The following is a 15,793-nucleotide window of genomic DNA, read 5'->3' on the forward strand; positions in this document are numbered from 1 at the left end:
ACCTATGAAAAGGTGAAAATTAGGGGGGAAAAAGATTGTTCAGCGAAAGTTCTCAAACCGTTACGTTATTCCGATTCTGATGAAATTTGGCACACATGTTCAATAATATAAGGAACTTTTTTGAACAGTTTTGAGTCCTATTGAGTTGACGAGGGCCCCTCCGTTCAATTAACTACTTTCTTTTACTTGCCTCAAGGTGGCCTCTAGATCTGGAGGTTGGTGGTTCAAGTCCAAGTCAAGTCGTAAAATTTAGCGGAGTGTAGCTAGGTACGGCATTTGTGACAAGCATTTATGCTAAACACAGAGAAAATTCCGGTTCCTTACTTACCTCACGTTTTCGTGTCGCTGTATGTAGATCTTGTGGAATTGTCCTTCCACGGGAGAAATGATATCATTCTTCATCTGGGTACGGCATTTGTGACAAGCATTTATGCTAAACACAGAGAAAATTCCGGCTCCTTACTTACCTCACGTTTTCGTGTCGCTGTATGTAGATCTTGTGAAATTGTCCTTCCACGGGAGAAATGATATCATTCTTCATCTCCATGGCAACGTGTTGAGGTAGAACTGACAAGAGAAGACGCTCCTGAGAAATGGAATAAGAGAATGGTTAGAACAAGTAGAGCGGGAAGTCGCGGGTTCGAATCCCGACCAAGGTACAGTTTTTCCCTATTGTATTAGAAAAGAACTTTTGGGAGATTCTTTCGATAAACGAATATCCCTCCTATCAGAGGAGACAGTCTAACCATCTTCACTTAGAAATTCTTGTAAAGTATATACATTTAGATTGGAAATTCTTGGAACGCTGTGACGACAACGAAGTTTGGCTGTGTCTAAAGGTGTCTGTCCACACATAATCGATCCACATCATTCGATGATCGATTGACGGCCGTCGACTATGTGTGGACAAAGTTTAATATCCTTTGATTTGATTGGCTTTATATGGGTTAAAGTCGACACCATCAGTTGACGTCAGTGAGAAAATCACTGATGCACTTTTATAGGGTGGGGAACTTTAGCTGACTCTCCATTTTTTCCCAACTCTTTGTATCAAATATGCCACCTCCTCTTTTCCTCTATCTTTTTCTTTCTTTCTTTCTCTTTCTCTCTCTCTCTCTCTCTTTATATCTTTCTTATCCTTAATTTGTATCAAATATTCTACCTTCTCTCTTTCTCCATCCTACCTCCCTCCTTTCCTTTTTTTTTCTCTCTCTCTCTCTCCTATTTATCTGCTACATCTGTTTCTTTTCGTTCTGTGCTGTCTACAGCAATTGTGTTGTCTCCAATGTTTGTGTGTTGAATATAATTGGATACAGTTAAAAAATTCCTTTACGAATGTGTTTTGTGTGGGAGTAATTTCATGCTGTCTAAACGGTGCTCCATGTTATATGCTTATTGCTTAAGTATGGTGTACTTTCAGAAGCTTTATGCTTACCTGTGAAAAGGTGAAAATTAGGGGGGAAAAAGATTGTTCAGCGAAAGTTCTCAAACCGATACGTTATTCCGATTCTGATGAAATTTGGCACACATGTTCAATAATATATGGAACTTTTTTGAACAGTTTTGAGTCCTATTGAGTTAACGAGGGCCCCTCCGATCGATTAACTACTTTCTTTTACTTGCCTCAAGGTGGCCTCTAGATCTGGAGGTTGGTGGTTCGAGTCCAAGTCAAGTCAAAAAATTTGGTGTAGTGTAGCCGAACACAGTGGAAATTCCTGTTTTCCTTACTTACCTCACGTTTTCGTGTCGCTGTATGTAGATCTTGTGAAATTGTCCTTCCACGGGAGAAATGATATCATTCTTCATCTCCATGGCAACGTGTTGAGGTAGAACTGATAAGAGAAGACGCTCCTGAGAAATGATAAACAATGGTTAGATAGTAGAGCGGGAAGTCGCGGGTTCGAATCCCGACCAAGGTACAGTTTTTCCCTATTGTATTAGAAAAGAACTTTCGGGAGATTCTTTCGATAAACCAATATCCCTCCTATCAGAGGAGACAGTCTAACCATCTTCACTTGGAAATTCTTGTAAAGTATATATATAGATTGGAAATTCTTGGAACGCTGTGACGACAACGAAGTTTGGCTGTGTCTAAAGGTGTGTCCACACTACTCCACACATAATCAACCGGCCATCGATCCACATCAATCGATGATCGATTGACGGCCGTCGACTAGGTGTGGACAAAGTTTAATATCCTTTGATTTGATTAGCTTTATATGGGTTAAAGTCAATACCATCAGTTGACGTCAGTGAGAAAATCACTGATGCACTTTTATAGGGTGGGGAACTTTAGCTGACTCCCCATTTTTCCAACTCTCGGACTCACCAGTTTTTCATTCTCGTCCTCCATTTCTAGTCGGGCCGCAATACAGTTCCTCGTGTCCAGGAAAGCTTTCCTCTGCGCATGCTCCATCATGGTGTGCAGTAGAATACCGATGATATTGCCCCCGACTAGCACCACCATGTTAGCCACCATCTGAAAAACCAAGAAATAATAAGGAGAAGTTAGAAAGACGGGCAAGTAATCAGGGTAAAAAGGCTAGTCACAAAGAATCGAATCAGGTCGCCGTGATAAAGGGCTTAAATAGCCGATGGCCCTACTTATACTATTATCAACGATCATGTACATAATTATTTTATATCATCCTGTCAAATAGAAGGTCGACTGCAGATCAATTGGTCAGATTTGGACAAAATCTTGTAAAAACGAAAAATTTGGATTTTGGAGCCCTTGGGTCCTATTTACTTTTTCTAAGTAAGTTCTGAAATTCACTGAAAATACTGAAATGTTGTATGAACTTAAGGTAGGTACTTCTGAGAGGTCTTGATGAAGATGTGTGGCCTCAAAAAGAACGTTGGGATGAAGAGGGTTAAGGTAGAGGTTCCACCCACACCGTAAGATATTACGAACATCCCAGCAGCACGCAATGGCCCAGATGGTCACCCATCCGGATACTAACCACGCGCAACTTAACGGTAACTGTACGGTCGTTCGCGCTACTTTTTCGTCCCGGACTAGTCGAGGTGCACAGCATATTTGCTCGTGATAAATGTGGTCCTGTTTTTCACACCGAGAGAAGCTTCTCACTTGACTGGAGTTTATTTTCTTTTTTCTTCCCTTTGCTCCCTTCGTGTATCATTTTTCTTTTTTGTTAGTAGCCACACCAGGCGCGACGAAAATAATATAATAATAATAGTGCTTATTTATACTGCTCGCATAGGACTGAAAAGTCCCTTTACTCCAGCAGTAGGCTACTACTATTATTTCAGCAGCACGCAATGGCCCAGATGGTCACCCATCCGGATACTAACCACGCGCAACTTAACGGTAACTGTACGGTCGTTCGCGCTACTTGGCCAATAGACCATGTGTAGACACACCTTAAGAGAGCTGCCGTTATACGAACTGTGTTCTTTTGAAATATGGCCCCCTCTTACTCATGTAGGTATGTATTTCTTGAGATTTCCATAAAGTGTGTTTTCGCTTGTGTTTTACTCCCAGTGTTTTCAACTCTTTATTTCTCATTAGAGGAGCAAAGTCACCAAGCATTACTGCATTAGGTGAACTGTAATGAACACCAAAGCACATCAAAGGGCTAAACTGAAGTTGCACAGGCACACACACATGAGGTAAAAATCTACATATCTATCTCCATGGTGTGTCGGTGGTGGTGCTGCTGGTACGTAAACGTCAAGTAGAAAGATGATTAATTACATGTTTATCCCAACCTCTTCACTTCTGGAGTGCGCGTTTCCAAAGGAGTTTAACGTCACCGTAAAACACTGTTCAACCTATGCAACCTGCGGATGCGGCAGCGAGAAGACGCATGTCCTTCGTGTATCATTTTTCTTTTTTGTTAGTAGCCACACCAGGCGCGACGAAAAAGGAAAGAACAAAAATTGTGCGGGGAAACATGGTGTTATGGCCCAGGAAGAGGGTTGTTTTTTTATACATATAGGCAGTGGCGTAGCGTGGTCTAAAGTCAAGTGTAAGGCGTGTAGGGCACTAATTTCCATCACCATGCACATTACTACATAAGTTATGATGCGGCCAAATGGAGAGGACATGCACTCACGCAGATCTCCTTGTGGCAAATGAGAGGGCAATCTACGTCTCAAATTTCTGGGGAAGAAAGATTTGATGAGAAAGAAGAGGACACGGAAAGTAAGTGAGTAGGACGAGTTTTTACTTTCCTTATCCTATAGGAAGGAAAGTAATGTAATCGGGTCAAATTTTCGGTGCCACAACACGTTTTGAGGTCCCTAGAGCCTAAATCCAAAGTTTCAGCCATTGGTCCGTGTGTGTGTCTGTCTGTAAACAAAATATCTCGAGAACGGTAAGAGCTAGAGACTTGAAATTGTATGTAGCTGTCAAATGTGAGAATGCGACACGAAACTTTTGGTTAAGACCGATGCAACGCTTGGCGGCATTTTACCGCTTTTTGGCGGTTTTCGGTGTAATTTAACAATCGGAACTTGGTTAAGACCGGTGCAACGCTTGGCGGCATTTCACCCCTTTTTGGCGGTTTTCGGTGTAATTTAACAACATCTCGGGAACGGTATAAGCTAAAGACTTGAAATTTGGTATGTATAGTTCACAAATGTGACAAGGATACAACTTTAGTGATACATCGGGATCTGGTGCATTTAACGTAATATATCTCCACGAGTCCACGGATTAAGAGTGAAAACTAAAGAGGTAGAAAACATTTCTCAACACACCACACACACTTTCATACCACTCTTCTTTTTCTCCATTTTTATATGTTTTCCCATTTAAAAAACTAAAGAACAATAACGAACAAAGGAAAGAGAAGAGAGGAGGGAGGGGTGAGAGAGGGAGGGAGGGAAAGAGAGAGAGGAAGGAGCGAGAGAGTAGGAGAGAGAGAGCTTTATACCCGCCATTGAACAAACGAAGAGAATTTTTTTAAGCTTTAATTTCACTATTTTCCATGATCTCTTTTCCAAAGGCAAAATTACCAATACAAAAATAATTATTGAGAATGAATTGCAAAAGGAGGCACCTAGTTAGTAAAATTGGAGAAGCCCAAAAAAATTTGTGAAGAGGCTCTAACTAAAGATTCACTAAAAATCATTTATTCCATTATCTCACACATTTATAGCACTTAATTATAGTGGATTTGTGGGTGGTTATGATTAGTGGATTTGAGGAAATAGGTGAGGATTAGGAAGTTCTAGCTCCTCTCACCTCTAAGTTGGAACTTGGTAAGTTGTTCCGTTACAGGAATCTCATCAGGGTTGAAATGAAGTCGCCATTGTCGGATAGGACATTGGATAAGTGCTTCATATATCATAACAAATAAAAGTGGATTTATGTAGATTTCAATAGTCAACTCAGAGTGGGAATGGAGGAGTTGCAAATGGGTAAAAATTATAAATAAATGGTCGATTCCTATGTAAAAAGTTGGGAAAAATCCAAATCTGAGGTCAAAACTCCGAAAATATAACCGTAAAAGGTCGAAAATTCATTTTTAATGAAAGAGTTCAAAGATTTGTGACGTCAGACTTAACGCAGTTGCTAATTTTGTCCGCTAGGATAGCGCCACTATGCAAGCGCGCTAGCGGAGGAGCAGAACTGCGCAGAAACGTATGCGCACAAACACATTAATGCGTTGCCTGCAAGGGAGCTTTGCTCGGGGCATTTGATGTGACGTCATCGCCTACGGGAGCGTATGCCGTGACGTCAAAGTTTACGATTTACCGGTATTTTTTAAATCAATTTATCTCGGGATCTAGAAGTCGTAGAAGAAAAAGAAAAATTCCGTTGGTCCTCATTTTTTCTGCTCTATGACTTTGAAACATCCCGAACTGAAGGGGTCTAATGAGGGATGAGGGGTTTGATAGGTCTGTTATCCCAAGGCCTTGATGTAACCTAGAAGTACCCTCACTGGTATATTTCAACCTCCCCAGTTTCTCTAAAATTCACCTGTAGCACCTCTAAAGAGTCTGCACACTCAGGTTTATTCTAGAGAAAATCTGTGAGTTCATCTACTATCCCATTAAGAGGATACCAAGAGGTGTCATCGAGGCCAGAGAGCTAGTTCAGGGCCCCTAAATCGTAGGGGTCTGATGAGGGATATTCAGGTACATAATTATGTCGTTGTACCCTACTTCCTGAGACGGACTTGACCATAGTCCCATTCAGGTACCCTCAAAAGAGCCAGTGTTATTGTCTGTGGCTCTTCCGATCTGGTTTTGTCTCAGTTTTACGTCCTCTAGCGAGACAAGTCCTGTCAAATAGAATGTCGACTGCAGATCAACTGGTCAGATTTGGACAAAATCTTGTAAAAACGAAAAATTTGGATTTTGGAGCCCTTGGGTCCTTTTTTACTTTTTCTAAGTAAGTTCTGAAATTCACTGAAAATACTGAAATGTTGTATGAACTTAAAGGTAGGTACTTCTGAGAGGTCTTGATGAAGATGTGTGGCCTCAAAAAGAACGTTGGGATGAAGAGGGTTAAGGTAGAGGTTCCACCCACACCGCAAGATATTACGAACATTACTATGCACAAAATATTACCTAACATTAACCCTCGCTGACCCCCAAAGGAAGCTAACATAGGTACAAGTAACTTTTTTTGGTAAGGTGTATGAAGGTGTGTCCAAACATAGTCGATCGACGAGATAAAACCATGTTGTCAAGGCAGTGTGGACGGTTCAGTCGGCGAGGGGTTCTAAAAACACAAGGCCTAGGTCTATAGCACAAGCCTAATGTAGGTCTGTACATGTACACACATGTCCGCACCAGTGAAAGGGAGAGGGAGAGAGATAAGGCAGGGGAGGGGGGGAGAGATAGGGAAGAGGGAGGGAGGATGAGAGAGGGGGGAGGAAAAAAGGGAAAGGGGGTGTTCCATAACACAAGCCTGGATCTAATACATACGTTAAATGTCCACAAAACAGGGGGAGAGGAAGGAGAGGAGAAGAGGAAGCGAAAGAAGAAAAAGGAAAGGAAGAAAGGGAGAAAATTACTGATAAAGAAGAGAGAGAGAGAGAGAGAGAGAGAGAGAGAGAGAGAGAGAGAGGGGAGTTACAGATAGGAGAGGAGAAGACCTCTCCCTGAAAGAAAGAGGGTAGGAGGAAGAAAATGCGGAAAAAAAGAGGGCTATACCGAAGAAGAAAAAGGGAAGGAAGAAAGGGAGAAACATACTGATAAAGAAGAGAGAGAGAGAGAGAGAGGGGGGGGAGTTACAGATAGGAGAGGAGAAGACCTCTCCCTGAAAGAAAGAGGGTAGGAGGAAGAAAATGCGGAAAAAAAGAGGGCTACACCAGGAACGGGAGGGAGAGGGAGGGAGAGAGAGAGGGAGAGAGAGAGAGAGCACTGGATTTTCTCACATTTGAGTAGGTAATCCGTCCCCAGTACCTAACACATGAAATGTTATGTATGGGAAATACAAACTGGTATGTACATAATATAGGAAATACAGGGTGTGACAGCTTTTCTAGAAGGATCACTGACGATGAGCAACATTACACGTGCTTGGTGTCCTACCAATTGAAACTGAGACGGTTTCCCCTCTTCTAAAGCTATAGTTTCCTCTCTTTTGTAGTGGAAACGCCGGTACTAAACCATTGGAACTACAAGATGTACAAGAAAATCCATCTTGAAGAGAGGAAATCGTTTCAGTTTCCGAAAGGAAATAGCTTGCCTGGTACACCCTGTAAGATTGCAGACACACGTATATCCTGACAGCTATTGAGTATTGTGCAATAGGAAATGCATACATAATATACATAGTGTCAATAAAGTCTATATTTAAGCGTGACCATCATCTCCTAGTCTGAAACCCATAATGGATAAATATCTGCAGACACATCATCATCACACTCTGATGTTTATCAATCGTTTAGGTAAGTATGAGACCGCAATTATATTAGACGCATCACAAATATTGCGAAAATTTAGAGTTTCACATCGCGTCGTATGTGGGTATCTTATTTGACAGTATGTAGTGTGGATTCTTCGGTGATGTAGAGGTCAAGCCGCTCGATAGGTAGATTCGTATTAACCCATCTTTTGGGGCTGTTTGCCCAAACACCTATTATTATATTATTACATTATTATATACTTAAAGTGAATGAAATAAACTTGAAACTTAAACCCAGAGGTTCAAGTGCTAACTTGGGCCCTCTGGAGGCCTTTCAATCGTTTGGGTACGTATGAGACCGCAATTATATTAGACGCATCACAAATATTGCGAAAATTTAGAATTTCACATCGCGTCGTGTGTAGGTATCTTTTTTGACAGTATGTAGTGTGGATTCTTCGGTGATGTAGAGGTCAAGCCGCTCGATTGGTAGATTCGTATTAACCCATCTTTTGAGGCTGTTTGCCCAAACACCTCGATTGGTAAACAGGAGCTAGGGTGTGGGTTTAATCCTAGGGATTTTTATCCTCATTTATTTGAAAATTTGAGCACAAAATAATAATGGAGCTCTAACGGGCCTTAGGCCTTCAGCCTGTGCAAATAATATAAAGAAAAAAAAAAAAACTGAACTAGGAAATGAGGCTGAGAGAAAGAGAAATTAAACAAAAATGTATTCTAAACTATATAATACCTACTTACTGTAAGAAAAGAAAAAGAAATTGTATTTATCTGTTATGAATTATGAATTGTATCTTTTCTCAATAAAGGCTATTTTATTTATTTATTTATTTATAATTCTAAATTAGTTATGCTTTCGTGTAACCATGTTTCACTGAAGAAATAAATATCATATTCCAGTACAGTAATACTGCAAGTTAACATTTTTATTTTTTTTTTTGTTGTTATGAACTTCGTCTAAACAGTTATACAGTCTAATTTAATACCTACTTTAACTGACTTCGTTGGTTGGTATCTACCTACCAAAGTTTATATCAGTATCATAGCTACTTAGTACGACATCATTTTTTTTAATCGAGGTTTTTTGTTTGTTTGTTGGGTTCATTGGTTTTGCCCCCAAGTCGTCAAGTACCCTCACAACTAGCAGTTTTTCATCACTAGATTTTTTCTCGTAACACCTTGACACTCTTTTCTAGTCAACTAAATATACCAGGAACATACCCAACACTTGATTTGGTGTAATAACAATCAGTGGCAAGTGTGTTATTAAAGTGTTATTAAAGAGGGCACAGAAAGAGTATAGATAGACGAGAAGAATGAGAGACATAAGGAGAGGGAGAGAGAGAAAGATACGAGGGGAAGAGAGGGAAAGAACGGAAAGAAAGAGAAAGAGAGGGAGGGAGGGAGAGAGAAAGATTAAAGAAAAAGGCTGAGAACAAGAGAAAAGGGAGAAAGAGAGATGAATTGAATAGGGAGGCAAAAGAGATATTGGAGAAAGCATATAAAAGAAAGAATAAAGAAATCAAAGTAGGTACATAAAAAAAGACAAGTGCAATTCAATTGAAGCCCTTTCAAGTGGTCCACGAGTTTCAAGTTTCCCAAGTCCTAGACTTCAACTTGAAACTTTTCATAGTGAAATCCCACTCTAAAATAAACACCCTCCAACATTCTTGGGTGCAGGATAAATTGAAGACAAAATAAACACAAGGAATGTGTTCTAGTCCAGTCTAGACTAGATAGAGATATGTAAAGGGAAAGAGCCAGTCAGTCAGTGAGTTATTCAAAAAAACAAGAGTGTCATCCTAACGAATTTGGCAGAAGGAAAGAAAATGTAGACAAAGTGGCTATAAGGCCAGTCAATCACTATCAGGTAGACCCGACAGGCGGACCTAATCAGGTGTACCTGTCAGGTCTACGTGATAGTGAGTGGCTGGCCTAAGACCAAAAAAAATATATAGACCTCCTTGAATACGGCCCTGTGTGGAAGTAACTACAGTAACGCCCAAGAATCATATTTCTCTTTTACCTCTAACCTTTTTCGAGGAAAAGAAGCCAGAGAAAATTCAAACGAAGAATCTCTAGGAGAAAATGAGAGCCATTCCACACTGAGCAATGAGTTCACCATCAGCACAACATATACATTAATACATACACAATTACACAATTTCCAAGGTGCCAAAATGAACATGATTAATTAACAGCTCATTATTCTTTCTCTCTCTTTCACACCTCCTCCGTACACCTCCCCTCTCTCTCCCACCTTCGTATCAACTCGTTCTTACATCATCTATTTCATACCTTTCTCTCTTCAATGCTTTAATCTTCATCAGTATTCTTTTGTTACTCCCTCTCTTCATCTCTCTTTTTCACCATTAATTTCTTTCTTTCTTTCTTTCTTTCTTTCTTTCTTTCTTTCTTTCTTTCTTTCTTTCTTTCTTTCTTTCTTTCTTTCTTTCTTTCTTTCTTTCTTTCTTTCTTTCTTTCTTTCTTTCTTTCTTTCTTTCTTTCTTTCTTTCTTTCTTTCTTTCTTTCTTTCTTTCTTTCTTTCTTTCTTTCTTTCTTTCTTTCTTTCTTTCTTTCTTTCTTTCTTTCTTTCTTTCTTTCTTTCTTTCTTTCTTCCTTCCTTTCTTTCTCTCTCTCTTTCTCTCTCTCTCTCTCTTTTATTTTGCTCTTCCCCCAACCCTATCTCTCTCTTCTTCCGATTTTGTATATAACTTTCTCTTTCTTTGCTCTTTCTCTCTCCCTCCAAGTTCGATTTCCAAAAATATACACTTATAAATCTATAATTTTCTCAGAAGCTCAGAAAACACAACTCGTCTTACGTAAGAAATGCAAGAACAAACTCACGTATTCTGTAGGACTGTAGGTCAGGTGAAATAATAATGTGGGTCAAATGTCCCACTCAGACCCACCCATCACCTGGTATCAATAGGCCATACGTCAAGGCAGCCCACTATTTTCATGTAAAATTCCAATTTATCTTTCATCTACGACAGAGAGGACGGAGTAGAAGAATGTTTTTCAGAAAATTTCTTCTCGCACAAATTAATAGTGCCAAAATTTTTCGAAGAAAAAGAAGTAAAAAAGAAGAAGAAAAAGAAAGAAGTGAAAAATGCATCCGCAGCCCGCGCTGTTTACGGATTTTCTCTCCGACTTTGTATCGCTGGGTTAATAGGCAGGGTAGTGCCAAATAATCATCATCAAATCTCAAGTCGTTTCAGAAATGGGTAGTGCCAAATAATATGCACCTATTTGTGAAAATTTATTGAACTTCAAAACATTAGCTCAAGAAGAGTATGGGATGAGGCAGTGCAAAATGCGTTTACACAAAATTCAAATGAAAGAGACATGAGATGAAAATTGGGAATTGGAGAATGGCAATTGCTTTTGAAAGACACGAAATTTCATTAGAATTTCTGTGTAGGACTTTCTCCTGGATGCCAATACTCAGGAGAGGCATCTAGACAGCGAGAGTAAAGGGACTATTAAATGACTTATTAAATTCTGGAACTCAACAACAGCTGAACAGCTCCCACGCAACTTCTACGACTTCAATAAAATATTTAATGAAAAAGATCCCAGAATAAATTTATGAAAGACATCATTCAGATTTTTTTTTTTTTTTGAGAAGGAAGACAGGAGAAAGCCAGCCGTTCCGAGAACGAACCTTATCCATTCAGGATAAAATCCGCCCTGGGCAGGAATCGAACTAGCGACCTAGTGAGTACAAGGCAGACGCGCTACAACCAAGCTAACTAGGCTGGCAAATATGAATGAAAAAGATCCCAGAATACTCGTATATTAAATTTATGAAAGACATCATTCAGAATCTTGTTCTCTATCACTTAAAATAATCCAAACATGGGACGGTAGGGAATTGTACAGTGCTGTCAGTATTTCATTAGAGACACGGGAAATTTTTCATGTAAATTTGCTTTCTCTCAGAGATGGCAATATGGCAGCGACATTCATAAATTTCCAAGGAAAAGAAATTTACATTTTTTTCCAAAAAAGAAAAGACGAAAATCGAATTAGGAGCCCTGACGTCATTGGATATGATTTTCTTTACAAAAATCCATCTTGCAAGAAGAATTTTGAGGGTAATTTCAAGCTGTGGCAAATTTTGCAGTTAAGAGCGTTAATATTTTCGAATTTCCATGCCTTTTTTATGTTCTTGGAAATATTTATGTCTCTTCTAATTAGGCTAGGTGTTAACAGTTTGACACAAATCATTAACGGTTAAATTTACGATGGAAAAATAGCATTAATGTTTGATAAGTATGCGAGTTATTACGTTGATTCATATTTTGAGACAAGTTCTTATCGTCTCGAAATCGAAGAGAGAGAGAGAGAGAGAGAGAGAGAGAGAGAGAGAGAGAGAGAGAGAGAGAGAGAGAGAGAGAGAGAGACTGTAGGTCAGGTGAAATAATAATGTGGGTCAAATGTCCCACTCAGACCCACCCATCACCTGGTATCAATAGGCCATACGTCAAGGCAGCCCACTATTTTCATGTAAAATTCCAATTTATCTTTCATCTACGGCAGAGAGGACGGAGTAGAAGAATGTTTTTCAGAAAATTTCTTCTCGCACAAATTGATAGTGCCAAAATTTTTCGAAGAAAAAGAAGTAAAAAAGAAGAAGAAAAAGAAAGAAGTGAAAAATGCATCCGCAGCCCGCGCTGTTTACAGAGAGGACGGAGTAGAAGAATGTTTTTCAGAAAATTTCTTCTCGCACAAATTAATAGTGCCAAAATTTTTCGAAGAAAAAGAAGTAAAAAAGAAGAAGAAAAAGAAAGAAGTGAAAAATGCATCCGCAGCCCGCGCTGTTTACGGATTTTCTCTCCGACTTTGTATCGCTGGGTTAATAGGCAGGGTAGTGCCAAATAATCATCATCAAATCTCAAGTCGTTCCAGAAATGGGTAGTGCCAAATAATATGCACCATAAATTTGTGAAAATTTATTGAACTTCAAAACATTAGCTCAAGAAGTGTATGGGATGAGGCAGTGCAAAATGCGTTTACACAAAATTCAAATGAAAGAGACATGAGATGAAAATTGGGAATTGGAGAATGGCAATGAAATCGCGGCGCTTGAACGGACCAGGCCTGTGTGCCCGGAGCAAAATTTCTATTGAGAGTCTATGACGGGTAGGGTAGTGCTAACCTATATCCGGCCCCGAAAGAGACGAGAGGATTAAGCTTTGAAAGCATATATGTGTCATTGCAGTAGGTTATTCAGAGAAATAAGGGAAAAGAAGAGAAAAGAGCAAGTAAGTCACTTTTCTTTGAATTAAAATGTAACGAAAAATATTTTACCTGCTGCCATCGGATGTACTGACGGGTAGCCTAGTGCTAACCTATATCCGGCCCCGAAAGAGACGAGAGGATTAAGCTTTGAAAGCATATTATGTGTCATTGCAGTAGGTTATTCAGAGAAATCAGGGAAAAGAAGAGAAAAGAGCAAGTAAGTCACTTTTCTTTGAATTAAAATGTAACGAAAAATATTTTACCTGCTGCCATCGGATGTAGGAGAATTCTTTGGCAAATGTGAGGGCGATGGCCAAATGAAGTCCAGACAGGAGAAGTCCAATCGTTCCTGCAATCCATGTCTTGAGTGGCATCATGGCATAGGACAGGAACACGACAAACAGGATCTGCCAGACACCTTCCACCGCCACCTTCTTGGTTTCCATTCGGAGTGATCCAGTGGCAAATGTACTTTGGTTTGTAGAAGTAAAGATGGGAAGAGACACGAAGATGAAAGTGGTGCAGAAGAATAGAATAGCATAGCACACCCATAGGAGATAGGCATCATGGAAGTATTTGGTGTTGAGGAAAACAAGAAGGACGATGAAGAGTAAACAATGTACCAGATGGTAAATGTTTTGAGCAGTGAACGTTTGAGCGTAGAAGAAGCTAAGGTTGCACAAGATGGCGGTCAGGACAATAAACAAGGACACGACGGACACCACAGAGGAGTGTTGTAACTTGAAGATTTTAATACTTTTGTTGATATACGAGATTCACTGAAAAATTAGCATGGCATCAATCATCATTAGGTTTGACAAACGTAAGGAATTCTCTCTCCCTCTCTACATCTTTCCTTCTCCTTTTCTATTTTCAAAACCCAAGAAAATTTCAGGATTTCAATTGAAAATTGAAATGAACAAAAGTACATACTTTGGTAATTGGTACAAAAAAAGTTCGCTGGAACAGAGTTTAGATTCTGAATTTGGCACAGGGAGAGGTAGGTATCGTATCGGTAACAGGTAGATATCGAATTAAAAGTTCACATGGAATAAAGTTCATATAAAAAAGCTCTCTCAAATGAGTGCATTTAAAATTATAAAGTTTGCCTTGGGCACCTGATTCTCATCCCCTGATCCGATTAAAAAACATTTGGTCCAAACTTTCAGATCAGGTGGAATTAAAACCAATACCACATAGTTGATTGGAAATAAATAAATACTAATAATAATAATAATGATTAGGGAAACACTCAAGGTATATGTAAAGGTAGGTAACTATACGGTGAAATATACATTAATACATACACAATTACACACTTTCCAAGGTGCCAAAATGAACATGATTAATTAACAGCTCATTATTCTTTCTCTCTCTTTCACACCTCCTCCGTACCTCCCCTCTCTCTCCCACCTTCGTATCAACTCGTTCTTACACCATCTATTTCATACCTTTCTCTCTTCAATGCTTTAATCTTCATCAGTAGGTATTATTTTGTTACTCCCTCTCTTCATCTCTCCTTTTCACCATTAATTTCTTTCTTTCTTTCTCTCTCTCTCTCTTTTATTTTGCTCTTCCCCCAACCCTACCTCTCTCTTCTTCCGATTTTGTATATAACTTTCTCTTTCTTTGCTCTTTCTCTCTCCCTCCAAGTTCGATTTCCAAAAATATACACTTATAAATCTATAATTTTCTCAGAAGCTCAGAAAACACAACTCGTCTTACTTCTCTCTCCCTCCAAGTTCGATTTCCAAAAATATACACTTATAAATCTATAATTTTCTCAGAAGCTCAGAAAACACAACTCGTCTTACGTAAGAAATGCAAGAACAAACTCACGTATTCTGTAGGACTGTAGGTCAGGTGAAATAATAATGTGGGTCAAATGTCCCACTCAGACCCACCCATCACCTGGTATCAATAGGCCATACGTCAAGGCAGCCCACTATTTTCATAGATCAGTTGCGCTTACTTGGGTGGTGTTTCAAAGTCATAGAGCAGGAAAAATGAGGACCAACGGAATTTCTTTGTTTGAATGGACATATTTCCAAGGTGAGATCATCTAGTGAAGTAACATAAATAGCCTTTTCACATGTAAAAGTGGAATAAAGAGTATACGTATAAAAGTGGAATCATCCATACTTCGAAGAAAAAAGATGAAACATGTACCTATTTAATGTACAGTTTTGAAATCTCAACTCACGATGACGTCACAAACGGACCGACTAGCGACTCAAGGACGCGACGCTACGGCGCGACAGTAGACGGTGCTCAAACTCACGGTGTACCAAAAGCTTCCATTCTAGTTTCACATTTCTAGAAAACTTTCGCCTAAAACTCCCCAAAATGCTGGAATAAAATGCTTGAATAAAAATGAAATTACTAACAGCTAATACTTTGTCATAGGCTGGTATACGAGTATGTACACCTCGTGCTGGAATAAAATGCTTGAATAAAAATGAAATTACTAACAGCTAATACTTTGTCATAGGCTGGTATACGAGTATGTACACCTCGTAGGCGCAAGGCACCCTAATCATTTTATTAATGCTCTCGTAATAAGTACGCAAGTGTTTTAAATTCCCTAATTACCTATGTATTAAATCTAATCCCCCCCAACAGCCGGCAGAGTTGGAGTATTCAACTCATTCATCTTAGTACGGACAAACTCCTACATAGAAAACACGCATACCAAACGAC

General features: G+C 39.4%; 1 protein-coding gene across 1 annotated transcript; it reads right to left on the reverse strand.

Annotated features, from left to right (window-relative positions):
• Window positions 1–1,720: 1,720 nt before the first annotated feature.
• LOC103511016 (Ca(2+)/calmodulin-responsive adenylate cyclase-like) lies at window positions 1,721–15,394 on the reverse strand. The gene is made up of 4 exons (XM_026824903.1): window positions 15,375–15,394; window positions 13,357–13,849; window positions 2,330–2,479; window positions 1,721–1,851 (listed from the first exon to the last, which is right to left on the reverse strand). Exons 1-4 carry the CDS (start codon window positions 15,392–15,394, stop codon window positions 1,729–1,731), a joined length of 786 nt encoding a protein of 261 aa, XP_026680704.1. The 3' UTR covers window positions 1,721–1,728.
• Between the last annotated feature and the right edge of the window lie 399 nt (window positions 15,395–15,793).

This window comes from Diaphorina citri, unplaced genomic scaffold, assembly GCF_000475195.1.
Source record: "Diaphorina citri unplaced genomic scaffold, Diaci psyllid genome assembly version 1.1 scaffold664, whole genome shotgun sequence".
NCBI classification, from domain to species: Eukaryota; Metazoa; Arthropoda; class Insecta; order Hemiptera; family Psyllidae; genus Diaphorina; species Diaphorina citri.

Coding starts and splice junctions, on each gene's coding strand:
- LOC103511016 (XM_026824903.1), bottom strand. CDS start 15,394: ATGGAAGCTTTTGGTACACC. Junction 13,850..15,374: donor ATGGAAGCTTTTGGTACACC/GTGAGTTTGAGC, acceptor TATCAACAAAAG/TATTAAAATCTTCAAGTTAC. Junction 2,480..13,356: donor CCTACATCCGATGGCAGCAG/GTAAAATATTTT, acceptor TTGGTTTTTCAG/ATGGTGGCTAACATGGTGGT.